Source organism: Salmo trutta, chromosome 1, assembly GCF_901001165.1.
Source record: "Salmo trutta chromosome 1, fSalTru1.1, whole genome shotgun sequence".
Lineage (NCBI taxonomy): Eukaryota > Metazoa > Chordata > Actinopteri > Salmoniformes > Salmonidae > Salmo > Salmo trutta.
In genome coordinates, this window is record NC_042957.1 from 19,328,637 (window position 1) to 19,346,966 (window position 18,330).

At 47.2% G+C, this 18,330-nt stretch overlaps 1 protein-coding gene across 1 annotated transcript in view; it reads right to left on the bottom strand.

The window, feature by feature from the left end:
* Positions 1–369: 369 nt before the first annotated feature.
* The window catches only part of LOC115177424 (wiskott-Aldrich syndrome protein family member 1), a 132,696-nt gene continuing 114,735 nt past the window's right edge, over positions 370–18,330 (bottom strand). The window contains exons 6-10 of the mRNA XM_029738214.1: positions 13,846–13,902; positions 12,200–12,372; positions 10,036–10,212; positions 922–1,469; positions 370–774 (exon numbers count right to left, since the gene is read on the bottom strand). Coding sequence (XP_029594074.1) covers positions 614–774; positions 922–1,469; positions 10,036–10,212; positions 12,200–12,372; positions 13,846–13,902 — 1,116 coding nt within the window. The 3' untranslated portion in view covers positions 370–613. The remainder of the gene's footprint in view (positions 775–921; positions 1,470–10,035; positions 10,213–12,199; positions 12,373–13,845; positions 13,903–18,330) is intronic.

Genomic DNA, 18,330 nt, shown 5'->3' on the forward strand with positions numbered 1-18,330 from the left:
GAAACAAAAAAAACTGCTTGGTTAACGTTCATTTTTTAAACAACTGTACATGAGGAGGATTTCATACAATTGGAGGATAAAGAAGGAAAATAACATGAGATCGATCCACTGAACTATGTGTAGAAAATGAGTACAAAAACATTTCCCGACCAGAACATGGGAAACAAACAACTGAAATGTATATTTTCCTACAAACACACCAAGAACAATATATGACAGAGAACGAGAGGGACAGAGGGAGAGAGAGAAAGAGAGAGGGAGGTGTAGAGGGAGAGGAAGGGAGAGAATAGACAGAGAGGGGGAGGAGAGAGAAATAGGGAGAGAGAAGTAGAGAGGGAGAGAAGAGAGGGAGGTGTAGAGAGAGAAAAAGAGAAAGATGGAGGAAAAATAGGGGGAGAGAGAAAATATAGAGAAAGGGGAGTCAGAAAGGGGGGAGAGAGCAAGAGGGCGAGAGAGAGAGAGGTGTAGAGTATGACAGGTGAGGGGGTAAAACAGGACTGACAGAGGATAGTGGTTGTAAGGATGGATTCTGACATCTCTAAAGGGGGTACAGTTGGGTGACAGTTTTGCCTTTTGTCCCCCTCTCTTTTCTTTTCCTCTCCCTCCATCTCAATCACTCCATCCAGTCTCCCTCGTCGAACTCGGACTCGTCCTCTGAGTCGGAGTACTCGACGGCAATGCGTCGGGACAGGATGGTGGCCACGTCGTTCCCCACACGCTCGTGTTTGGCTGCCTCCTGCTCTCTTTGCTCCTCCACCTTCCGGAGCTGGATACCTGGGGGAGGGAAGGAGAGAGGGATTACTGCAACCTGGAACAGAGAATGGATCCACGTTCTGTTATAAAACTGTCCAATGACTACGCACATTGACAGTCATGCACAATAAACAGATCTACTGGCTGTTACACTGAGGCCCCACCCACCTTTGCGGATGGCCTCCAATAGGACACTGCGTGCATCGCTGATGGGCGGCAGGTTGGCGGAGTGTTTTTTGCCCCCGGAGTGAGAAAGTGGGGACGCCATGGCACCTGACAGGAAGGAAGGCACGGGGGGTGGGCCCGGCAGGCAGGGGGAGGAGCTCCGCACTCCTGGGAGGGGCGGGGGAGGGGGTGGAGGAGGCAGCACGGTGCCATCTGATTGGCCAGGGGTCGGGCCCCTGTCCAGGACCTGCTGGAGACGGGCTGGGGAGGAGATGTGGAGGGGAGGTGCCACTGGGGGAGGGGCAGGGTGGAGGACGCCAGGGGCGATCTGGAGAGGGGCAGGGGGAGGGGGGATGGCCGGGGGCTGCTGCTGGACAGGTAGAGGAGGAATAGGGGGAGGAGGGGTGCCCCGAGGGCCAAAACCAGACATGGAAGGCAAGGGAGGAGGTGGAGGGGGCAAGGGGGGTGGCGGAGGGGGAGGTGTGTTGGAGTTGAAGCTGTGAGGCTGTGCTGGAGATTGGGGTCTGCTGTCTGAAAAACCTGAACTGGAGCTGAGGAGAGGGAAGAGAGAAAGACAGAGTTACTGTTAATTGAAAGCTAACTGAACTTCAGTGCACTAATAGAGAAGAGGTGACAAATATAAAATCAGGTGGGAGAGAGGGAGCAAGAAATGGAAGGAAATCTAGCAGAGATAACAGGAAGATGGAGAGTCAAGAAAATACCTTGTACTCTTGTTGTACACTCACAGTACAACAAGCTAATCCATCCCTTCATCCTTCTCCCTCGCTCCACTACCCCCCCATCCAGAATCCATCCCTTCATCTTTCTCCCTCGCTCCACTACCCCTTCCCTTCATCCTTCTCTCCACTACCCCCCATCCAGAATCCATCTCTTCATCCTTCTCCCTCGCTCCACTACCCCATCCAGAATCCATCCCTTCATCCTTCTCCCTCGCTCCACTACCCCATCCAGAATCCATCCCTTCATCTTTCTCCCTCGCTCCACTACCCCATCCAGAATCCATCCCTTCATCCTTCTCTATCACTCCACTACCCCATCCAGAATCCCTCTCTTCATCCTTCTCCCTCGCTCCACTACCCCATCCAGAATCCATCCCTTCATCCTTCTCCCTCGCTCCACTACCCCATCCAGAATCCATCCCTTCATCCTTCTCCCTCGCTCCACTACCCCCCATCCAGAATCCATCCCTTCATCCTTCTCTATCACTCCACTACCCCCCCTTCCAGAATCCATCCCTTCATCCTTCTCCCTCGCTCCACTACCCCCCATCCAGAATCCATCCCTTCATCCTTCTCTCCACTACCCCCCCATCCAGAATCCATCCCTTCATCTTTCTCCCTCGCTCCACTACCCCATCCAGAATCCATCCCTTCATCCTTCTCTATCACTCCACTACCCCATCCAGAATCCATCCCTTCATCCTTCTCTATCACTCCACTACCCCATCCAGAATCCATCCCTTCATCCTTCTCCCTCGCTCCACTACCCCCCCATCCAGAATCCATCCCTTCATCTTTCTCTCCACTACCCCCCCATCCAGAATCCATCCCTTCATCTTTCTCCCTCGCTCCACTACCCCATCCAGAATCCATCCCTTCATCCTTCTCTATCACTCCACTACCCCATCCAGAATCCATCCCTTCATCCTTCTCTATCACTCCACTACCCCATCCAGAATCCATCCCTTCATCCTTCTCCCTCGCTCCACTACCCCCCCATCCAGAATCCATCCCTTCATCTTTCTCCCTCGCTCCACTACCCCATCCAGAATCCATCCCTTCATCCTTCTCTATCACTCCACTACCCCATCCAGAATCCATCCCTTCATCCTTCTCCCTCGCTCCACTACCCCATCCAGAATCCATCTCTTCATCCTTCTCCTTCGCTCCACTACCCCATCCAGAATCCATCCCTTCATCCTTCTCCCTCGCTCCACTACCCCATCCAGAATCCATCCCTTCATCCTTCTCTCCACTACCCCCCCATCCAGAATCCCTCTCTTCATCCTTCTCCCTCGCTCCACTACCCCATCCAGAATCCATCCCTTCATCCTTCTCTATCACTCCACTACCCCATCCAGAATCCATCCCTTCATCCTTCTCCCTCGCTCCACTACCCCCCATCCAGAATCCATCCCTTCATCCTTCTCCCTCGCTCCACTACCCCCCATCCAGAATCCATCCCTTCATCCTTCTCTATCACTCCACTACCCCATCCAGACCCATCCCTTCATCCTTCTCCCTCGCTCCACTACCCCATCCAGAATCCATCCCTTCATCCTTCTCTATCACTCCACTACCCCATCCAGAATCGATCCCTTCATCCTTCTCTATCACTCCACTACCCCATCCAGAATCCATCCCTTCATCCTTCTCTATCACTCCACTACCCCATCCAGAATCCATCCCTTCATCCTTCTCCCTCGCTCCACTACCCCCCATCCAGAATCCATCCCTTCATCCTTCTCTATCACTCCACTACCCCATCCAGAATCCATCCCTTCATCCTTCTCTATCACTCCACTACCCCATCCAGAATCCATCCCTTCATCCTTCTCCCTCGCTCCACTACCCCCCATCCAGAATCCATCCCTTCATCCTTCTCCCTCGCTCCACTACCCCCATCCAGAATCCATCCCTTCATCCTTCTCCCTCGCTCCACTACCCCATCCAGAATCCATCCTTCATCCTTCTCTATCACTCCACTACCCCATCCAGAATCCATCCCTTCATCCTTCTCTATCACTCCACTACCCCATCCAGAATCCCTCTCTTCATCCTTCTCCCTCGCTCCACTACCCCATCCAGAATCCATCCCTTCATCCTTCTCCCTCGCTCCACTACCCCATCCAGAATCCATCCCTTCATCCTTCTCCCTCGCTCCACTACCCCCCATCCAGAATCCATCCCTTCATCCTTCTCTATCACTCCACTACCCCCCTTCCAGAATCCATCCCTTCATCCTTCTCCCTCGCTCCACTACCCCCCATCCAGAATCCATCCCTTCATCCTTCTCTCCACTACCCCCCCATCCAGAATCCATCCCTTCATCTTTCTCCCTCGCTCCACTACCCCATCCAGAATCCATCCCTTCATCCTTCTCTATCACTCCACTACCCCATCCAGAATCCATCCCTTCATCCTTCTCTATCACTCCACTACCCCATCCAGAATCCATCCCTTCATCCTTCTCCCTCGCTCCACTACCCCCCCATCCAGAATCCATCCCTTCATCTTTCTCTCCACTACCCCCCCATCCAGAATCCATCCCTTCATCTTTCTCCCTCGCTCCACTACCCCATCCAGAATCCATCCCTTCATCCTTCTCTATCACTCCACTACCCCATCCAGAATCCATCCCTTCATCCTTCTCTATCACTCCACTACCCCATCCAGAATCCATCCCTTCATCCTTCTCCCTCGCTCCACTACCCCCCCATCCAGAATCCATCCCTTCATCTTTCTCCCTCGCTCCACTACCCCATCCAGAATCCATCCCTTCATCCTTCTCTATCACTCCACTACCCCATCCAGAATCCATCCCTTCATCCTTCTCCCTCGCTCCACTACCCCATCCAGAATCCATCTCTTCATCCTTCTCCTTCGCTCCACTACCCCATCCAGAATCCATCCCTTCATCCTTCTCCCTCGCTCCACTACCCCATCCAGAATCCATCCCTTCATCCTTCTCTCCACTACCCCCCCATCCAGAATCCCTCTCTTCATCCTTCTCCCTCGCTCCACTACCCCATCCAGAATCCATCCCTTCATCCTTCTCTATCACTCCACTACCCCATCCAGAATCCATCCCTTCATCCTTCTCCCTCGCTCCACTACCCCCCATCCAGAATCCATCCCTTCATCCTTCTCCCTCGCTCCACTACCCCCCATCCAGAATCCATCCCTTCATCCTTCTCTATCACTCCACTACCCCATCCAGACCCATCCCTTCATCCTTCTCCCTCGCTCCACTACCCCATCCAGAATCCATCCCTTCATCCTTCTCTATCACTCCACTACCCCATCCAGAATCCATCCCTTCATCCTTCTCTATCACTCCACTACCCCATCCAGAATCCATCCCTTCATCCTTCTCTATCACTCCACTACCCCATCCAGAATCATCCCTTCATCCTTCTCCCTCGCTCCACTACCCCCCATCCAGAATCCATCCCTTCATCCTTCTCTATCACTCCACTACCCCATCCAGAATCCATCCCTTCATCCTTCTCTATCACTCCACTACCCCATCCAGAATCCATCCCTTCATCCTTCTCCCTCGCTCCACTACCCCCCATCCAGAATCCATCCCTTCATCCTTCTCCCTCGCTCCACTACCCCCATCCAGAATCCATCCCTTCATCCTTCTCCCTCGCTCCACTACCCCATCCAGAATCCATCCCTTCATCCTTCTCTATCACTCCACTACCCCATCCAGAATCCATCCCTTCATCCTTCTCTATCACTCCACTACCCCATCCAGAATCCATCCCTTCATCCTTCTCTATCACTCCACTACCCCATCCAGAATGCATCCCTTCATCCTTCTCCCTCGCTCCACTACCCCCCATCCAGAATCCATCCCTTCATCCTTCTCCCTCGCTCCACTACCCCCATCCAGAATCCATCCCTTCATCCTTCTCCCTCGCTCCACTACCCCCCATCCAGAATCCATCCCTTCATCCTTCTCCCTCGCTCCACTACCCCATCCAGAATCCATCCCTTCATCCTTCTCCCTCGCTCCACTACCCCCCATCCAGAATCCATCCCTTCATCCTTCTCCCTCGCTCCACTACCCCATCCAGAATCCATCCCTTCATCCTTCTCCCTCGCTCCACTACCCCCATCCAGAATCTATCTAAGATGCAGGGTTGAGTAATCGTGTGGTAGACGTCTACCGACAGAGACTATGTTCAGGGCAGGGTACTGGGTGGAGGCCGGCTACTAACAGTGACTAAGTTCAGGGCAGGGTACTGGGTGGAGGCCGGCTACTAACAGTGACTAAGTTCAGGGCAGGGTACTGGGTGGAGGCCAGCTACTAACAGTGACTAAGTCCAGGGCAGGGTACTGGGTGGAGGTCGGCTACTAACAGTGAATAAGTTCAGGGCAGGGTACTGGGTGGAGGCCGGCTACTAACAGTAACTAAGTTCAGGGCAGGGTACTGGGTGGAGGCCGGCTACTAACAGTGACTAAGTTCAGGGCAGGGTACTGGGTGGAGGCCTGCTACTAACAGTGACTAAGTTCAGGGCAGGGTACTGGGTGGAGGCCGGCCACTAACAGTGACTAAGTTCAGGGCAGGGTACTGGGTGGAGGCGGGCTACTAACAGTGACTAAGTTCAGGGCAGGGTACTGGGTGGAGGCGGGCTACTAACAGTGACTAAGTTCAGGGCAGGGTACTGGGTGGAGGCCGGCTACTAACAGTGTAAGTTCAGGGCAGGGTACTGGGTGGAGGCCGGCTACTAACAGTGACTAAGTTTAGAGCAGGGTACTGGGTGGAGGCCGGCTACTAACAGTGACTAAGTTCAGGGCAGGGTACTGGGTGGAGGCCGGCTACTAACAGTGACTATGTTCAGGGCAGGGTACTGGGTGGAGGCCGGCTACTAACAGTGACTAAGTTCAGGACAGGGTACTGGGTGGAGGCGGGCTACTAACAGTGACTAAGTTCAGGGCAGGGTACTGGGTGGAGGCCGGCTACTAACAGTGACTAAGTTCAGGGCAGGGTACTGGGTGGAGGCCGGATACTAACAGTGACTAAGTTCAGGGCAGGGTACTGGGTGGAGGCCGGCTACTAACAGTGACTAAGTTCAAGGCAGGGTACTGGGTGGAGGCCGGCTACTAACAGTGACTAAGTTCAGGGCAGGGTACTGGGTGGAGGCCGGCTACTAACAGTGATTAAGTTCAGGGCAGGGTACTGGGTGGAGGCCGGCTAGTGATGGCTATTTAACAGTCAGATGGACTTGAGATGGAAGCTGTTTTTCAGTCTCTCGGACTCAGCTTTGATGCACCTGTGCTGACCTCGCCTTCTGCATGATAGTGGGTGAACAGGCCGTGGCTCGGATGGTTGATGTCCTTAAAGATCTTTTTGGCCTTCCTGTGACATCGGGTGCTGTAGCTGTCCTGGAGGACCACCAATGTTTTAAATGGACTGGATCTTTATATTTACCACCGGGGTCCTGTTTCACCCTCTTGTTGAGTATCTGATAATCTACCATTTTTAGGGGTGGCAGGTACCCTAGTGGTTAGAGTATTGGGGCAGTAACTGAAAGGTTGCTGGATCGCATTTCCGAGCTGACAAGGTAAAAATCTGTTGTTCTGCCCCTGAACAAGGCAGTTAACCCACTGTTCCCCGATAGGCCGTCATTGAAAATAAGAATTTGTTCTTAACTGACTTGCCTAGTTAATTTATGCTACAGTAATAACGATCCTCTGAGCACATCATAAAGGTTTGGTATACCTCAACTGGTATGCCATCCAGTCCTGGAGTTCTCGAGCTTAAAGGCTATAATTGCATCAAGAAGTTCCTCCTCTGTAATTTGGCCTTCACCTGAGTCTTTCTGTACAGATGTTAATTTGACATTATCAATAGAAAAAAATCCTTACAATAAACGTTGGTTAGTGGAGATGGAGGAGACTGAAACAAGGCTGGTGAATCGTGGGTGACTCTGTCATTTGTAACAAGTTTCAGTAAATCATTTTTGGTAACATTTCTATGTTGAAAATTAAAAAATAATTGGGTGCACCTCTCCCCATATTTCATCCAGTTTGCTTTATTTTTTATAATATATTACACTTTATATTTTTGCTTTTCCTCTAACTTACTCTGTGTCACTACGGTACAGTTTTTATTTTCATCTATCTGTACTATTAATCCCTGTATTTCCTTTGTTAATATGAACTCTTTTCAGCAAAATAGATTCATTTTGCTGAAAATTGACCATAACGAGATACAAGTTTAAATTCTATTTATCATAATATATGTTTGTAAACTTACCATTAATAAGTACCGTGATGACTGAGTGTCTATATAACTGGACCATGATACAGAATTGGCACTGCTACTGAGTAAACCTCCAATAGTTCTTCACTATTCCACTCGCTAAAACCTCCCCCCATCCCAAGTTAGGTTGTCGTCCCAGTGACTGGCAGACCACCCCTGTCCCCCTGGATCCTAGGGCCATTGAAAGATTGGGACCCATCCTTTAAAAAGAGTACACAGTGCCACCTACAGAACAGAAGCAGATTAACAGCCAAAAGCATTTCCAATGCCCTCACCTATCATATTACGAAATCTACACAACCGTTCAAAAGTTTGCGGTCACTTAGAAAGGTCCTTGTTTTTGAAAGAAAAGCTATTTTTTTGTCCAGTAAAATAACATTGAATTGATCAGAAATACAGTGAAGACATTGGTAATGTTGTAAATTACTATTGTAGCTGGAAACGCAGATTTTTTATGGAATATCTACATAGACGTACAGAGGCCCATTATCAGCAACCATCACTCCTGTGTTCCAATGACACGTTGTTAGCTAATCCAAGTTTATCATTTTAAAAGGCTAATTGATCATTAGAAAATCCTTTTGCAATTATGTTAGCATAGCTGAAAACTGTTGTTCTGATTGAAGAAGCAATAAAACTGGCCTTCTTTAGACTAGTTGAGTATCTGGAGCATCAGCATTTGTGGGTTCGATTAGAGGCTCAAAATGGCCAGAAACAAAGTACTTTCTTCTGAATCTCGACAGTCTATTCTTGTTCAGAGAAATGAAGGCTATTCCATGCAAGAAATTTCCAAGAAACTGAAGTTCTGGTACAATGCTGTGTACTACTTCTTTCACAGAACAGCGCAAACTGGTTCTAACCAGAATAGAAAGAGGAGTGGGAGGCCCCGGTGCACAACTGAGCAAGAGGACAAGTACAGTAGAGTGTCTAGTTTGAGAAACAGACGCCTCACAAGTCCTCAACTGGCAGCTTCATGAAATAGTACCCTCAAAACACCAGTCTCAACATCAACAGTGAAGAGGCAACTTCTAGGCAGAGTTCCTCTGTCCAGTGTCTGTGTTCTTTTGCCCATCTTAATCTTTTATTTTTATTGGACAGTCTGAGATATGGCTTTTTCTTTGCAACTCTGCCTAGTAGGCCAGCATCCCGGAGTCTCCTCTTCACTGTCACCTCTTCAATTTATTTCCACAATTAACGCATAATATGTGTAATAATGTAGGCACTTCATACAAAGTATTGTTACCTCCTCCCCTCAATCTTAGCTAACTAGCTAACGTTATACTGCATCTAAAGTCAATCTGGTGACATCAAAATTATGACAAAAGGTTTTCCTACTATTTATTTGCCTCCTTTTGAATGTCATTGTATTTCCAAGCAACTGTAATGCGCTTTTGATGAAATCTTCATCAGTGCTTCATCAGTCCAAAACAAATGTTCAAAACAATATTGTGAGGAAACATGCAACCCATGAATAGAAGAGAACAACAGAGTAGAGAAAACAACTGAACAGGAAACAGGAAGAAGAGAGTTGTATCCACTTGGAGTGAAAGGCATTCTCAAAGTCACAAAACCAGAAAGGTGGGGTGGAGACACTCACATGAGGCAACACATTTTCTTGTTTGTGTCTCGCGTGCTTTTAAAAAAAAAAGGCAAGACAATTAGGAACAAATTCTTATTTACAATGACGGCCTACCGGGGAACAGTGGGTTAACTGCCTTGTTCAGGGGCAGAACGACAGATTTTTACCTTGTCAGCTCGGGGATTCAATCTTGCAACCTTTTGGTTACTAGTCCAACGCTCTAACCACTAGGCTACCTGCTGCCCCTTGTGTGTGTGTGTGTGTGCCTCTGTGTGTGTGTGCCTCTGCGTGTGTGTGCCTCTGTGTGTGTGTGTGTGTGCCTCTGTGTGTGTATGCCTCTGTGTGTGTGTGTGTGCCTCTGTGTGTGTGTGCCTCTGTGTGTGTGTGTGTGCCTCTGTGTGTGTGTGTGCCTCTATGTGTGTGTCTCTATGTGTGTGTGTGTCTCTATGTGTGTGTGTGTGTGTGTGTGTGTGTGTGTGTGTGTGTGTGTGTGTGTGTGTGTGTGTGTGTGTGATACCCACCTGATCATGGAGGGGGGTTTGATGTCTCCCAGATGGTGCATAGGGGGTGGTGGTGGGGGGTCATGGGGTCGTGTGTACATTCTGTCCCCAGGGCGGTTCAGCAGCTCATTCATCTGGCTGTAGGGCAGCGCTGCTAGGGAGAATGGCCCGTCCATCCCATCCAGGTAACTAGGAGCTCTGAAAGAGAGGGGGAGCGTTAGTGTTACAGATCCCCTCCATATACAGGACCAGTCAAAAGTTTGGACACACCTACTCAATCAAGGTTTTTTCTTTATTTTTACTATTTTCTACATTGTAGAATAATAGTGAAGACATCAAAACTAGGAAATAACACATATGGAATCATGTAGACAGCTTTGCACACTCTTGGCATTCTCTCAACCAGCTTCACCTGGAATGCTTTTCCAACAGTCTCGAAGGAGTTCCCACGTATGTGGAGTACTTGTTGGCTGCTTTTCCTTTAATCTGTGGCCCAACTCATCCCAAACCATCTCAATTGGGTTGAGGTCGGGTGATTGTGGAGGCCAGGTCATTTGATGCAGCACTCCATCACTCTCCTTCTTGGTCAAATAGCCCTTACACAGCCTGGACGGCCTAGGAACAGTGGGTTAACTGCCTTGTTCAGGGGCAGAAAGACAGATTTTTACCTTGTCAACTCTGGGATTCGATCTTGCAACCTTTTGGTTACTAGTCCAACGCTCTAACCACTAGGCTACCTTCCACCCCAGAGTGCTACACATGGCAGGGTAGTGTTTGATATAGAGAATGGGGAAGCGTTAGAGTGTTACACATGGAGTCCCTAGGAGGGGTGCATCACTTGAGTGGGTTGAGTCACTGACGTGATCTTCCTGTCCGGGTTTGGCGCCCCCCTCGGTTTCGTGCCGTGGGGGAGATCTTCGTGGGCTATACTCAACCTTGTCTCAGGGTAATAAGTTGGTGGTTTGAAGATATCCCTCTAGTGGTGTGACGGCTGTGCATTGGCAAAGTGGGCGGGGTTATATCCTGCCCACTTCGTGTCACATTTCCTGTCTCAGCCTCCAGTAATTATGCTGCAATAGTTTGTGTCGGGGGGCTAAGGTCAGTCTGTTATATCCGGAGTATTTCTCCTGTCTTACCTGGTGTCCTGTGTGAATATAAGTATGCTCCCTCTAATTCTCTTTCTTTCTTTCTTTCTTTCTTTCTTTCTTTCTATTTTCTCTTCTCTCGGAGGACCTAAGCCCTAGGACCACACCTCAGGACTATCTGGCCTGATGACTCCTTGCTGTCCTCAGTCCACCTGGTCATGCTGCTGCTCCAGTTTCAACTGTTCTGCCTGTGGCTATGGCACCCTGACCTGTTCACTGGACGTGCTACCTTGTCCCGGACCTGCTGTCTCTAACTCTAAATGATTGGCTATGAAAAGCCAACTGACATTTACTCCTGAAGTGCTGACCTGTTGCACCCTCTACAACCACTGTGATTATTATTATTTGACCCTGCTGGTCAACTATGAACATTTGAACATCTTGGCCATGTACTGTTATAATCTCCACCCGGCACAGCCAGAAGAGGACTGGCCACTCCTCATAGCCTGGTTCCTGCCTTTTTAGGGAGTTTTTCTTAGCCACCGTGCTTCTACATCTGCATTGTTTGTTGTTTGGGGTTTTAGGCTGGGTTTCTGTATAGCCCTTTGTGACATTGGCTGATATAAAAAGGGCTTTATAAATACATTTGATTGATTGATTGATTGATAGATAGTGTTTGATATATTTGTTACACAAATGCCAAGTCACTCACCCACCATTGCACATTGTACCAAATGGTAGGTTGGACCTCACTTTATATGCTCAGAAAGATACATTTGTATGTGTTCATCTACAAAGCCCTTTTGGGTAATCTCCCTCTTTACCTCTGTAGTCTGGTCTCCTTCACCACCAGCAGTTACCATACCTGGTCTGCTAGGAGTTGCTACTTAAAGTCCCCAGGACATTCATAGTATTAGGCAAGACTGCCTTCTCTTCTTTTCCTGGTTAAATAAAGCTTAAATAAAATGTAAAAAAATAAGGGAGACAGGGAATTGGGACGTGACACACATTCTCCATATAGAGTAGCATTGGCGTTTAATAGCATTCCCCAATGCTCCATATACAGAGAAACAAGGATGCGCAAACACGCACACACTCACCCAGACCTGTCGTGGTAGGGAGCGGAGCCGTTAGCCTCTCTGTGCTTCAGGGCCCCTTCAGGGTCGTCCTCAGCTAGCTCCGCCCCGAGCGCCAGTTTCTGCCACTCCTTCTTCCGGTCGTGAGGCGCCCGCGGGATCTTCTCAGTCTCCAGAGTACGGTCGTTTCCCCTAACCTGGAGAACGAGGGGATAGAGGGAGGAAGGTGGGAGGAGAGAGAGGAGAGGGAGGGGGTTGGAGGAGCGAAGAGAGGAAAGAGGCAAGAGACAGAGACAGACAAAGAGAGAGAGACTAGAATTTTCATCTGTACAGAACTAACAGACAAACACAGCACTTCATTGAAGTTCCCTTCACACACATTTAACCAGTCATGACTGCTTTGATCACAAGTAGAGGGAAGAGCTATCTTTTTATTTAACATTTAAAGAGAGACAGAGAGCAGAACTGAGTGCAAAGACAGGAGGCAACAGAAAGAAGAAAGATTTAATAGAGAGAGTCAACAGCTGGTACACTCCTGTCTTCACATTGATTGGATCGGGACTAACACAGTGTGGTGCGCACGCACGCACGCACGCATGCACGCACACACACATTTGTTTTACTATCCTTGTGGAGACCAAAACATTTATTCCCATTCAAAATCTAATTTTCCCCTTAACCTAACCTTAACTCCTAACTTTAACCCTAAACCTAACTCCTAACTCCTAACCCTAATTGTAACCCTAAGACTAAACCTAACCCTTAAACCTAAAATAGCCTTTTTCCTTGTGGGGACCGGCTCCGGAGTGGCGCAGCGGTCTAAGACACTGCATCTCAGTGCTAGAGGGGTCACTACAGACCCTGGTTCGATTCCAGGCTGTATCACAACCGCACAATTGGCCCAGGTTTGGCTGGGGTAGGCTGTCATTGTAAATAAGAATGTGTTCTTAACTGACTTGACTATTTAAATAAAATGTAAAAATAAAGGAATGTCCCCACTTGTCTGAATGTTTCTTGTTTTACTATCCTTGTGAGGACTTCTGGTCCCAACAAGGATAGTAAAACAAAAAAACAAACACAATCCCATAAAGCCTCATAAGCAAAACTTATCTCTGCTCTTGGTTTTGCACAGTAGCTGTTGTCATAGTGACTCTCTCATTTTCATTGTATACTAAGCCATATGGAATATTTACATAGACACAGAGTAGGATGCTCAGTCTACACATATATAAACGGGACACAAAGAAGGTGGCACACAAGACAGAACAAGTGTAAGGCAGAACTTAGTGTAGGTGGAAAACCACACTGCTATGTGAAGTCTGGGAACAAGGAAAGCTGTAGCTGACATTTTAGTTGAATGAGCTGGATATTACAGGGCATGTTACATGTATAGTACTACAAAAAAATGGTGTCTACCCTACACCAAAGTTAAAAGAAAGATCATGTCCAAATAATAGTAGAACGAATTGAACTGTACTTTACTAATTAAATAATTTTTGCCAAAATACACAAAATACACAGAAAATACACAGAAACAGAATTCTTAGTTCCCATACCTACAGCAGTGGGAATGTGACATTAGGTCTTCATAATGCATTATAACATGTCTAAATATTGTCCTAGGGACTACGAGCTGTAAAAAGACACATGGTTAGAATGAGATCACATACCTGTCCTGGGAGGTCTAAGTACCTATAGACCTGATCATACATGTGGGGGTCCTGCAACTACAAGAACAAAAGGACAAGAGAAGCACCAGAGGGAACAAATGAACACTACACAGAGCAGTAGAACACAACACAGCTGGCTGCTGACAGCGGCAACAACAGGACAGCAGCAGAACAGTGAATCAGATGAGGAAGCAAAACTCTTCAACACAAAATGACATTACACAGTTGGACTGACAGTAGTCACACACAGCTGGACTGACAGTAGTCACACACAGTTGGACTGACAGTAGTCACACACAGTTGGACTGACAGTAGTCACACACAGCTGGACTGACAGTAGTCAAACACAGCTGGACTGACAGTAGTCACACAGCTGGACTGACAGTAGTCACACACAGCTGGACTGACAGTAGTCACACACAGCTGGACTGACAGTAGTCACACACAGCTGGACTGACAGTAGTCACACACAGCTGGACTGACAGTAGTCACACACAGCTGGACTGACAGTAGTCACACACAGCTGGACTGACAGTAGTCACACACAGCTGGACTGACAGTAGTCACACACAGGGGCAGAGCGCAAATCATACAATTTAACATAGTACATGTGCCACTTACAAACCAAATAAACAGTGGACTGGAGGGCACACAACACGCACACACACACACACACGCACAGCTCCAAACAAACACTCACTCAAAGACAACAGAGCTGTTCAGACATACAAAGACAAAGAAATCGTCATAAAAGAAAAGAGCTTATTTGAACACACAAAAAGCACAAAGCACGCCACTCACAACACAGTGCAGCCTGACAAGAACACACAGTAACAAAACATGACAGAGTGTTTGGCACAACACGGTTAGCGCCAGAAGGAAGCACAAAGCAAGCGGCAAAAGGACAAGAGGGAGTCATCATTCACAGTCCATCTAAAACAAAACCACCTAGCTAGCTTACAGGCAACATCCAAGACACAGAAAGACAGTTGGTGTTCCTAGACTGTTGCTATGCAGCAGAAATCTCAGCAATTTGGTCAAACACTTTCGTTAAGAGGCAGCAAAGCATTGGCCTCAAATAATTATGCTAAGTAGGCTAATTTATTGTTATACAATCTTAATGTAACACCTAGCTTAAACATCCTACACACGAGCACAATGACAAATTTATGTAGCACTGAAACATTAAAACGCATTGAAAAAGAATAACTGTTGTGAGATAGTTGTTAGATAAACGTTCAGTAAAATATCTGGAGCTGAGACTTAGCAGCTGTAAGTCTGACTGTATGTGACCATTAATAACACACACACACACACACACACACACACACACACACACACACACACACACACACTGGTCGATATGGGTCAGTGGGGTGGGGAAAGATGAGGTGAGCATAAATCACTGATTATACAGAATGACCACAGTACATATCGACCCATAGCGTACTCTACACACACACACACACACACACACACACACACACACACACACACACACACACACACACACACACACACACACACACACACACACACACACACACACACACACACACACATCTCCTCTCAATCTATTCCCTACTATATAACCCTACAGAACCCCCCATTCAGAGACCTATCAAAACATACATAACCCTCTCCCAAGTCTAAACCAACATCAAGCCAATCAAGTGAAAAATATTGTTTGGTCGATTGTTTGATCAATCAACATTCCTGTTAGTATAGCTCTAATCTAACTCATGTAGATAACACGTGTTGTGTTGTTAGTTTGTGTCATGACGTGGCTCTTTCTGGGTGTAGATCGTGGCTTCCCCCTCTCTCACTCTCTCCTACACCCAGGTTCTGTTATCTCAGGCCATAAATTCCTGGCAGAGACTCTCTCCCCCTGGTCATGCAGAGAGAGAGATCACAGAGCGAACAAGGGATTTCACTTGGCCAAACTCCTAAATCCCCAAAATGGGAGTTTGAAACAATATGTCCACCTTTGAGAGTGTGGGAAGGGTCCGTGGACACTTAAGGGACAGTTATGTTGAGTGTGTTTCATTTGGTGGTCTCATTATGGACAGGAAACACACATAACTATATCTCTGAATGTGTACACTTCTCAATTATGGGGTTTGCATCTAATTCTTGTATAAAATGAATGAGTAAAGATGAAACTATTTGGGAAATGATGTAATGTGATGTTAAAATTTTTAATTTGAGAGAATTGAATTCCCGGTAAAGTTTCACTAGCCAGCGGCCACGCCCCCGTGAACACAGACATGATCTGGCATCATGGAACCGCCCTTTTTTATTGTTACGAATAAAAAACCCTCCTGAGGAAATCCTCTTCAGACCACGAATACCTCGGTGTCACCTGAGGTGGCACAGGTTTGACTACCAAAACTAGAAAACTATGCAACGTGGAGCATTGGCTACACGGCTGGAAATGGTTAAACTCTGAGACTATCGATCCCTACAAAATAAGAGCAAATCCTGATACTAATTACAAGTCTGCAGCTAGAAATTATGTAAACCTGGGATGCAAATACCGACAACCGCCGAAACATCTACTCTAAGAACAATGGACGCCTGACGTATCCATTACAACAGACACTATCAGGAGCCGCCGATAGAGCTGCGACCATGAGTAACCAGAGACTCTCTGATGAACTGACTCTCCCGCAGACGGACCAACGATTCCAACAGAGAAGACAACAACGACATATGGCCGTAAATATATTGATTGCAATTATTCCCGAATGAGCGAGCGTTCATGTGCAAAGGATTAGCATTTCAATTAATATCATTATAGACTGTGTGTAGTGATCCATTTCCCGCTCTTTCTCAGTCCACAACCCCTTCCCTTTGTCCACCAAGCCGTCATATCGGTTTAGCCCACTAGGGAATCTTCCCTATCATTGTTAGTAACCAATATCTACTGTTTGTTTGTTATGTATTTCTGTGATTATTTAGTTAGTTAGTAAATAAATGATTAAGCCAATTGGTGTATGGATGATTCATAGTTTAGGCTGGGTTCATGCAGATAACTATCAATTTACGACGTTTGGAATGAGACTGATGTGAGGTAAAGAATAATTCATTAATTAGAACACTAATTGATCAGATATTAAAATATCTGAAGAGTTATATTCGGAAAATGATAACTTTGTAATCTGAAGATTTTCCGTAGTGCCCCGACTTCCTAGTTAATTCAATTTACATGATTATTTTAATCACATAATAATATTTACAGAGAATTGATTTGATAAATAACAGTCTTCACCTTTAATGATGCCAAAGACACAACATTTGTTTCTGTGACACATGCTCAGGTGATCAGGCGGGCGTGTGACAGAACGATGGGTAGTGATTTGACGAGACGTGGATTGGGCGGTTGTCAGCCTGTGTTTGGCTAGCTGTAGTTGACCCCGCCCCCAAGCCGTCCCTGTGGTGCCCAGGGCTGTCAGTAGTCACACAGCAAAGTGAAGGGAACATCATGAATCCTAACTGTAATGCATATTGATTAGCCACGATTAATCACAGGCCATTACGCTGAGGAAGCACGGATGGAGAGAAGCGCACACACACACACACACACACACACACACACACACACACACACACACACACACACACACACACACACACACACACACACACCAGAGAAGATGGAATGGAACTGAAGGTTTATTGTACTCGCAAGCCTTTCCTTAATCAGTTAAAATGGTTATGAGTGATGAGTGTGTGGGTCGCTTTGAGTGTGTGTGTGTGGGTTCATGTTTGTGTGTGTGTGTGTGTTCGTGTTTGAGTGTGTGTGTGGGCTCTGCATGTGTAATTACTGTCATAAATGTGGCTAATTTCAGGACCCTGTATGACTAACCCATGCAGTCATCCTACATCTGAATGTGCCAGCGGCACACAGGAGTGTGTCTTGCTGTGCAAGCACATGCTGTATGTGTGTATATACAGTGTATGTGTGTGTATACAGTGTGTGTGTGTGTGACAGACTCAGCATAATGCCACCGCCACTGCTCTCTCTACTCCCCCATGCAGGTCCTAACCCAGCCTGGGAGTCTGGGGGTGGGAGGGAGAGAGCTGGTACAGTTACCTAACCATCACTTGGTCATTATCATGGAGATTGTATACAAATCAGGGGTGAAAGTAGAATTAATTTATTCCGATACAGGACCTTCTATGTCATTTGATGGCCTAATCATAGAACTACATATAGAATCCTGTGAGTCGTAAAGATTTGTGATTTAACTTTTAAAATGTATTAGCTTTTACTGAGGCATAAACTCAACCAGTCATGATGTCTTCGTCTGACTGTCAAACAATCCCTTCAAAGGGCTCCTTTACTAGGCTACCCACGCATGTTCATCCACTCACAACATATTTCCAACCTCTAAACAGTGGTGAATGGAACGAGGCATCTTGTACACAACACACCAAAAAGTGTAATGACATTTGGTGATTGTAATTAGGACAGAATGTATG